The 10000-nt window shown below is 48.7% G+C and overlaps 1 protein-coding gene across 1 annotated transcript in view; it reads left to right on the forward strand.

The window, feature by feature from the left end:
- Nucleotides 1-9802, forward strand: part of ccdc51 (coiled-coil domain containing 51) — a 14329-nt gene extending 4527 nt beyond the window's left edge. Inside the window, exons 4-7 of the mRNA XM_078247636.1 lie at nucleotides 1468-1605; nucleotides 2440-2604; nucleotides 7265-7471; nucleotides 9086-9802. Of these exons, the coding sequence (XP_078103762.1) occupies nucleotides 1468-1605; nucleotides 2440-2604; nucleotides 7265-7471; nucleotides 9086-9670 (1095 nt within the window). The 3' untranslated portion in view covers nucleotides 9671-9802. The remainder of the gene's footprint in view (nucleotides 1-1467; nucleotides 1606-2439; nucleotides 2605-7264; nucleotides 7472-9085) is intronic.
- Nucleotides 9803-10000: the final 198 nt, after the last annotated feature.

Genomic DNA, 10000 nt, shown 5'->3' on the forward strand with positions numbered 1-10000 from the left:
CACAGTGAGAGCCATTATCCACAAATGGCGAAGACATGGAACAGTGGTGAACCTTCCCAGGAGTGGCCGGCCGCCCAAAATTACCCCAAGAGCGCAGCGACGACTCATCAAGAGGTCACAAAAGACCCCACAACAACGTCCCAAGAACTGCAGGCCTCACTTGCCTCAGTTAAGGTCAGCGTTCATGCCTCCACCATCAGGAAAAGACTGGGCAAAAAATGGCCTGCATGGCAGAGTTCCAAGGAGAAAACCACTGCTGAGCAAAAAAGAACATCAAAGCTTGTCTCAATTTCTCCAGAACACATCTTGATGATCCCCAAGACTTTTGGGACAACATTCTGTGGACCGATGAGACAAAAGTGGAACTCTTTGGAAGGTGTGTGTCCAAGTATATCTGGCGTAGAAGGAACACTGCATTTCATAAAAGAACATTATACCAACTGTAAAATATGGTGGTGGTAGTGTGATGGTCTGGGGCTGTTTTGCTGCTTCAGGACCTGGAAGACTTGCCGTGATAAAAGGAACTATGAATTCTGCTGTCTACCAAGAGATCCTGAAGGAGAATGTCCGACCATCTGTTCGTGTACTCAAGCTGAAACGAACTTGGGTTCTGCAGCAGGACAATGATCCTAAACACACCAGCAAGTCCACCACCGAATGGCTGAAGAAAAACTAAATGAAGACTTTGGAGTGGCCTAGCCAAAGTCCTGACCTGAATCCTATTGAGATGTTGTGGTATGACCTTAAAAAGGCCGTTCATGCTCGAAAACCCTCTAATGTAACTGAATTAGGACAATTCTGCAAAGATGAGTGGGCCGAAATTCCTCCAGGATGCTGTAAAAGCCTCATTGCACGTTATCGCAAACGCTTGGTTGCAGTTGTTGCTGCTAAGGGTGGCCCAACCAGTTATTAGGTTTAGGGGGCAATCACTTTTTCACACAGGGCCATGATGGTTTGGATTTTTTTTCTCCTTTAATAATAAACACCTTCATTTACAAATTGCATTTTGTGTTTACTTGTGTTGTCCTTGACTTTTGTTTAAATTGGTTTGATGTTCCGAAACACTTAAGTGTGACAAACATGCAAAGGAACAGGAAATGAGGAAGGGGGCAAACACTTTTTCACACCACTGTATGTAGAACTACAGTTTGCTCTTCTTATGTAAAATATATACGGCTCTGGTAGATGTTTGCGATTGGTCGTGCTGTGCAAACCCCGCCTCTTTCCATTCGGCTTCGTAGTACAGGCCTCAGGTGACGTAGTGATCAACAACATTCACACCAACCTACCACACACGCAGCACAAGTCTACATTTTTCTACAACAAGAACAACTCCACAGACATCACTGACGTATTTCAACTGGCTATTAACTGTTTTTTAATAAACCATTATCATCTGATACTACAAAAACAACACACAAATAAATGTAAACATTACCCTCTTTTCCCCTTCTCTCCCTCCTCCAGCACGCAGGTGATATGGGGCTGCAGTGGAGTCAGAGGTTTGCTGATACGGCCAATGCCTGGGTCAACTACTGGTGGGGGAGGTACGAGGAGTTCGTCGGGCTCAATGAGGTCCGCATGGCCCAGAGCAAGGTCCATGAGGTCAGCAGACCGTAAGAAGCAGGAAACCTTGGATGGACATCCAGGATGTTGTGTGTGTGTGTGTGTGTGTGTGTGTGTGTGTGTGTGTGTGTGTGTGTGTGTTGTAGAGTTTAGATTCTCTGCCCGAGCCCAAACTTGGCTGGACCCGATAAATCGGGCCGATATTTCTGGCCACTATCCTCGAGCCCTTGATCAAACATTTGTGTTTTTTTGTGTGTGTGTGTTGTCGGCCAGTGCGTCGGCATGCGGACCGTGGTGGGGAGAGAGACAGACAGAGAGACAGACAGAGAGAGAGACATAGAGAGACACAGACACAGAGAGAGAGAGACACAGAGAGACACAGAGAGAGAGAGAGAGAGACAGACACAGAGAGAGAGAGAGAGACAGACAGAGAGAGAGAGAGAGACAGACAGAGAGAGAGAGAGAGAGACAGACACAGAGAGACACAGACACAGAGAGAGAGACACAGACACAGAGAGACACACAGAGAGAAAGAGAGACACAGACAGAGATCGACAGACACACACAGAGAGAGAGAGAGAGAGAGACAGACAGACAGACACACACACACAGAGACACAGAGAGAGAGACACAGACACAGAGAGAGAGACACACAGACACAGAGAGACACACAGAGAGAGAGAGACAGACAGACAGACACACAGACACAGAGACACAGACACAGAGAGACAGAGACACAGAGAGACAGAGAGACCAGAAAGTCTCCTATATGGTTCCAGGTCTTTGATTATGTTGATGTCTTGATCTGTTCCCCTCACTAATGATGAGACACTGAGAAAGATCCTGAGTCTCAGACATGTGTGTTTGTTCCAGGCTGAGGCCGCGTTCATGGTGGCCAGAGGGATGGTGCGCGAGGCTCACGTCAGCCTGGAGGCCCTGCAGGGAAGGCTGAAAGAGGTCAGAGACCGGCTGGACCGAGTCTCCAGGGAGGAGGCCCATTACCTGGAGCTGGCCACGCTGGAGCACAAACTGCTGCAGGTTAGCTGAATCAGAAATGTAAATACAAAGGTCCAGGGGATTTTGGACCGGGCTACATGATGACCTATGTCAGGTCAAAATAACATGGATGCATGTACGTTGTATGGAACACATACAACATAAACATTCATGCATCCATGTTGTTGTGTCCCAGTAAGATTAATGATTACTTCCATTGAATCTTGGTCCATCCATCCATCTTCATCCGCTTATCCGGGGTCGGGTCGCGGGGGTAGCAGCTCCAGCAGGGGACCCCAAACTTCCCTTTCCCGAGCCACATTAACCAGCTCCGACTGGGGGATCCCTCCTCCCAGCTGGACGTCCCTCCACCTAGTCCTGGGTCTCCCCCGAGGCCTCCTCCCAGTTGGACGTGCCTCCACCTAGTCCTGGGTCTTCCCCGAGGCCTCCTCCCAGTTGGACGTCCCTCCACCTAGTCCTGGGTCTCCCCCGAGGCCTCCTCCCAGCTGGACGTGCCTCCACCTAGTCCTGGGTCTCCCCCGAGACCTCCTCCCAGCTGGGACGTCCCTCCACCTAGTCCTGGGTCTCCCCGAGGCCTCCTCCCAGCTGGACGTGCCTCCACCTAGTCCTGGGTCTTCCCGAGGCCTCCTCCCAGCTGGGACGTGCCTCCACCTAGTCCTGGGTCTTCCCCGAGACCTCCTCCCAGCTGGACGTGCCTCCACCTAGTCCTGGGTCTTCCCGAGACCTCCTCCCAGCTGGGACGTCCCTCCACCTAGTCCTGGGTCTTCCCCGAGACCTCCTCCCAGCTGGGACGTCCCTCCACCTAGTCCTGGGTCTTCCCCGAGGCCTCCTCCCAGCTGGACGTCCCTCCACCTAGTCCTGGGTCTCCCCGAGGCCTCCTCCCAGTTGGACGTGCCTCCACCTAGTCCTGGGTCTTCCCCGAGGCCTCCTCCCAGCTGGACGTCCCTCCACCTAGTCCTGGGTCTCCCCGAGGCCTCCTCCCAGCTGGACGTGCCCTCCACCTAGTCCTGGGTCTTCCCCGAGACCTCCTCCCAGCTGGACGTCCCTCCACCTAGTCCTGGGTCTTCCCCGAGACCTCCTCCCAGCTGGACGTCCCTCCACCTAGTCCTGGGTCTTCCCCGAGGCCTCCTCCCAGCTGGGACGTCCCTCCACCTAGTCCTGGGTCTCCCCGAGGCCTCCTCCCAGCTGGACGTCCCTCCACCTAGTCCTAGGTCTCCCGAGGCCTCCTCCCAGCTGGACGTCCCTCCACCTAGTCCTGGGTCTTCCCCGAGGCCTCCTCCCAAATGGACGTGCCTCCACCTAGTCCTGGGTCTTCCCCGAGGCCTCCTCCCAGCTGGACGTGCCTGGAACACCTCCCTAGGGAGGCGCCCAGGGGGCATCCTTACCAGATGCCCGAACCACCTCAACTGGCTCCTTTCGAAGTGAAGGAGCAGCGGCTCTACTCCGAGCTCCTCACGGATAACTGAGCTTCTCACCCTATCTCTAAGGGAGACGCCAGCTACCCTCCTGAGGAAACCCATTTCGGCCGCTTGTACCCTGGATCTTGTTCTTTCGGTCATGACCCAGCCTTCATGACCATAGGTGAGGGTAGGAACAAAAACTGACCGGTAGATAGAGAGCTTTGCCTTCTGGCTCAGCTCTCTTTTCGTCTGAATCTTGGTTGTTTTATATAAGTTCGTGGCATTTGAAAAAAGTGTTTAAATGGTTTCAAAACAGCATCCTGACCAAACTTTAACATAAACCAGTCTATGATTCACTCAACATAATCTGATTTGAACTATTCTATGAGTCAAAATAATTCATATCTGCTGGGTATAATGTCATTTTATTAGGTTTATTGACCATTAATTAAAAAAGAAAGTGTTAAGAAGCGCCAAAAGCATGAAAAAGCGTCAAAATGACAAGTTCATGGACGACGGTGACGACAACACAAGAGGATGGAAGAATGAAGGTGTGCCATCAATCCAGGAGTGGGCTTATGAGATGGCTAGGGGTGGCAGCGTTTGAAAAAATGTCATTAAAAGGTCTGCCAGATTGGATGTCTAGACTACAAAATGGGGGGAAAATACCTGGAGTTTCTGGAGGGCTCCTAGGAAGCTTTGTGGCACGGCAGATAGTGCGGGACAGGAAGTCGAGCACAGAAACAAAATAAAACATCTGGTTAATTTTCAAAATAAAATACAGCGTGCTCACGGCGGATCATATCTCCCTGCACTACACCTTGAAAACACAACTCAGAGCTGTTTCCCCTCTACTCCTCTGGATGGAAACTAACTGGTGGTGGTTTTGTGGTTCTATTCTACCTGAATTCGTGAGATCTCGTGGGTCCTCGTGACTTCAGCTGTCAGTCACGGCCAACAAATCCGCACCTGGTGGGTATTGACCATAGACAGTATATAAGAATGGACCAACAGATGCCGTGTCTCTGGACGGAGACCAGTGAAGGACATTAGAAGCTCTTTCCCGGTGATGGCTGAGCGTTACTGAGCAGCCTCCAACTGAGCTTGAAGACGTAGATGTGACGTGAGCAACCTGTCTGAAAGTTGGAAGTCTTCTGGTAGCTGTGCCAAGAGAAATCTCAATCATTCCCAATCTAGCAGAGACGGAGAGCGTAGGTATATGTAAGGAGATAACATAGACACAGGCTCATTATTGATCACTAAAATGATAGTTAACATTAGTCATTACACTTAAACAGCTGATGGAAGTCCAAACTGCCTGAGAGCTTCTCCTGTACTATACGGTAACTCCTCTACTATGAGACAGGAAGTCTCGTGGTTATGACCCAATCGTTAGCCTATTGTTATAAAAACGTCTGCTACGGGGCCATAACGTGAGCTACAAGGTAATGGAGCCTTTTATACATTGTCGTGTTTCTTTAGAAATAAACAACGGACAAATAGAGTCTTTAAACCCTTCAGATGTAAAGTTATTCTCTGTCAAAGTGACGTCAGAATGAATGGCAGTCGATGGGATGCTAACGGGATGCTAACGGGAGGTGATGGCTTGTTAGCATCAAAATGGCGCCATAGGAGCTACGGGGTCCGAGGAGAAGCTGACCCCCTTGGTATTGACGGACGGCGGAGCACGGAGCCGACACGCAGCGGAGCTGATCCGCAGCCGTTCTGCATTCAGTGGAAATCCCCAGTAATGCTTATTGCACTAAATATTTAGTCCAGATACAGGCTCTATATCTGGACTAAATATGGCCCTGATACAGGCTCTATATCTGGACTAAATATGGCCCTGATACAGGCTCTATCTGGACTAAATATGGCCCTGATACAGGCTCTATCTGGACTAAATATGGCCCTGATACAGGCTCTATATCTGGACTAAATATGGCCCTGATACAGGCTCTATCTGGATTAAATATGGCCCCGATACAGGCTCTATCTGGACTAAATATGGTCCCGATACAGGCTCTATCTGGATTAAATATGGCCCCGATACAGGCTCTATCTGGACTAAATATGGCCCCGATACAGGCTCTATCTGGACTAAATATGGCCCCGATACAGGCTCTATCTGGACTAAATATGGCCCCGATACAGGCTCTATCTGGACTAAATATGGCCCCGATACAGGCTCTATCTGGACTAAATATGGCCCCGATACAGGCTCTATCTGGACTAAATATGGCCCCGATACAGGCTCTATCTGGACTAAATATGGCCCCGATACAGGCTCTATCTGGACTAAATATGGCCCCGATACAGGCTCTATCTGGACTAAATATGGCCCCGATACAGGCTCTATCTGGACTAAATATGGCCCCGATACAGGCTCCCGATACAGGCTCTATCTGAACTAAACATGGCCCCGATACAGGCTCTATCTGGACTAAACATGGTCCCGATACAGGCTCTATCTGGACTAAACATGGTCCCGATACAGGCTCTATCTGGACTAAACATGGCCCCGATACAGGCTCTATCTGGACTAAACATGGCCCCGATACAGGCTCTATCTGGACTAAACATGGCCCCGATACAGGCTCTATCTGGACTAAACATGGCCCCGATACAGGCTCTATCTGGACTAAACATGGCCCCGATACAGGCTCTATCTGGACTAAACATGGCCCCGATACAGGCTCCATCTGGACTAAATATGGCCCCGATACAGGCTCTATCTGGACTAAATATGGCCCCGATACAGGCTCTATCTGGACTAAATATGGCCCCGATACAGGCTCTATCTGGACTAAATATGGCCCCGATACAGGCTCTATCTGAACTAAACATGGCCCCGATACAGGCTCTATCTGGACTAAACATGGCCCCGATACAGGCTCTATCTGGACTAAACATGGCCCCGATACAGGCTCTATCTGGACTAAACATGGCCCCGATACAGGCTCTATCTGGACTAAATATGGCCCCGATACAGGCTCTATCTGAACTAAACATGGCCCCGATACAGGCTCTATCTGGACTAAACATGGCCCCGATACAGGCTCTATCTGGACTAAATATGGCCCCGATACAGGCTCTATCTGGACTAAACATGGCCCCGATACAGGCTCTATCTGGACTAAATATGTGTTAAAGAATTGACAAAACATAATTAAAAACCAGTTGCAGGTCGACGGGAAGACGACCGATAATTAATAATGTAATACCAGATCAGGTGAAGTAAATCCTAAATGAAGCTCCCTCGTTCTCTCTCCTGACTGCAGGAGGAGCGTCGTCTGCGGACAGCGTATGAGAATGCAGAGGGTTCGGAGAGGGAGAAGTTCGCCTTGTTTTCCGCAGGTGTCCGTGAGTCCCACGAGAAAGAGAGGACGAGAGCGGAGCGTACCAAGAACTGGTCCGTCATTGGCTCGGTGCTCGGAGCCCTCATCGGTGTCATGGGATCGACATACATCAACCGCGTCCGCCTGCAGGTGAGGGGTGGTGATGATCGCAGTTGGATTCATGTACTATCGTTTTTTAGCATTAATCGTAACATTTTGAACTACAATACTGACAGAAAATGTCTTGTTTGATGCCCTCAGAGGCAGCGTCCAATATTAGCACCCGCCCCTTGCCAAATACCAGTCACAATCTACGTTGGTTGATCAAAGAAATTAGGTCAGTTGCTGTAGGCAGGTTGCTAAAATAGGCCAATTTATTGTTATTTATAGTATCAAATCATAACAAGAGTTATCTCAGGACACTTTACAGATAGAGACAGTAGGTCTAGACCACACTCCAAAGACCCAACGATTCCAGTGATCCCCCAAAAGCATGCATAAGTGCGTAAATGCAACAGTGGCGAGGAAAAACCTGGGACGGACCCAGGCTCTTGGTAGGCGGTGTCTGACGGTGCTGGTTGGGGCAGGTATATCCTCATAGCTCATAACTCATAGCTGTGAACTGAGACAACCCTTATTTTGTTATTTTCAGTTTATTACATGTACTACTTTATGTGTAGCAATGTATTTGTTGTTTATGTGTTTATGCAGACAAATGTTTACTCCTGCAGGCTGTGTGCAGCCATTTCTTTTTGTAAAATGCTGTCTCACACGTTCTTAGCAGCTGGTTCGTTGTTATTGTCGTATGTTATTCTGACCCTCTCTACTGTGTCAAAAATGTTTTAAACAAAGTTAATGTCATAACTTGTGTTTTGATAATATTTTTCTTTATTTACTTGAGTAGTTTGATCGTTGATCAATGGAGTAATGTGGGTCTCAACCTGAAAATTTAAAGGATTATTGTTATAGTAACAGAGCAACAAGCTATGCAAATGCATATGTAATATTTGTAACTTCAATAAGTAATAAATACAGAAAGTTATTTAACAATATGTTACGGAGTAGTTACATTTATTATACATTATATTTGGTTACATTTATACTGTTTTACAGTTACATCTGGCCCTTTGAGGGCAAACATTATGCTGATGTGACCCTCGGTGAAAATGAGTTTGACACCCCTGTACTAGAGGATGGATTCCCGTCGGGTCCCTTATTATGTAGGTGACATGAGAGACATGCGCACCTGTGTTAACGTGCGCATGTCGGCGTCTCTTCAGTGTGTTCTGAGGCACTTTTTGGACCTCGGGGAGACTGATCAGTCCGACTGGCTTTTCTGACGACGGTCGGCCGTCTGGTTGGTGTGTCTGGGCCTTAAAGAAATGCAAACAACCCAGAGCGTTTGTAGCCAGACGTTACAGCGCTGTGGAGATAGGTCTGGCAATGCGAGACTAGCTTCTTTATGACAGCAACGCCAACACAATGAGCTGCAGCATTTTAATCACATTCTATCTTATACAGTTTTATGGTATGGTATGTATGGTTATGTCTGGTAAATGTTTGTACTGCCATTGGAAAATGAAAAAGTTAATATTGGACTGTGCTCAGAGGCCAGGTTGGGCTTAGATCTGTTGACATTTTGACGTTTTTCCCCTTTGCATACTTACTGAAATGACTTTTTCTTGTTATTTAAAGGTATTTTATTTGTATAAGCACGTCACCAGAACACCAGTGTGCATTGGTCTGTACCTCTCTCATCTGTAGGAGCTGAAGAGTCTGCTGCTGGAGGCCCAGAAAGGCCCAGAGAGCCTGCAGGAAGCCCTCAGAGTCCAGGCTGGAAACCATCGCTACCAGCAGGATGAGCTCCAAGCACTCATCAACAGCCTCAGGGTGGCTCTGAATGACGCCTTCACACAGAGGGACACTGTCCCTCAGGACAAGAGAGCTCCGACCCCAAACTCTCCCACGGTGCTTCTTTCAGCCTTAAAAGACCTCCAGATCAGCAGCCAAAAGACTGAGTCCCTTCTGGAGTCCGTCCGGCCACAACTGGGACAACTAGGACAACTGGAGCAAGGACTCGGGAGAGTTGAGGGTGAATTGTCCGTGGTGAGACGGCTGCTGGAGACCAGACCACAGGCTGAAACTACGTTAGCGAGCCCGGTGAGTCCAAAGAGACCAGAGAGGGAGGACCAGTGGGAGTCCAAAGCAGTGGTGAGGCATCTGGAGGAGGCCCAGAGGACGCTGGGAGAACGAATCAGGACAAACACTCTTTATAACGCGGCGTTTACCTACACCGCCACTGCCATTACCATCTCTGCTCTCTACCTGCTGCTCAGAGGAACTGGCTAGACCTGAAATCTGAGTATGTTCACATACACTGTACCAATATCAATCACTGGGAGTAATCATCTACATTCATTATGTCATAATACAACATTTACTTGGTTAGAAGTTTCTCTAATAAACTGGTTTTAGGTGTTATTGGGCTCATCTTGTACTGCTGCTGTTTACTAGTCAGTCCTTCCAGAAAAACGTGGGGTATTTTGTGATTTCGCGGGTACTGTAAACGTTTTCTATGGTAACAGCGAGTTGGACCAATCAGAGACGTTGCTGTTACGCTTAGGATTGTGGGTAGTGTAGTTTTTCTCCATTACATCGCGGATGAAACGTGTTTTTCTT

The sequence above is a fragment of the Sander vitreus genome, chromosome 4 (genome assembly GCF_031162955.1).
Source record: "Sander vitreus isolate 19-12246 chromosome 4, sanVit1, whole genome shotgun sequence".
Taxonomy (NCBI): Eukaryota; Metazoa; Chordata; class Actinopteri; order Perciformes; family Percidae; genus Sander; species Sander vitreus.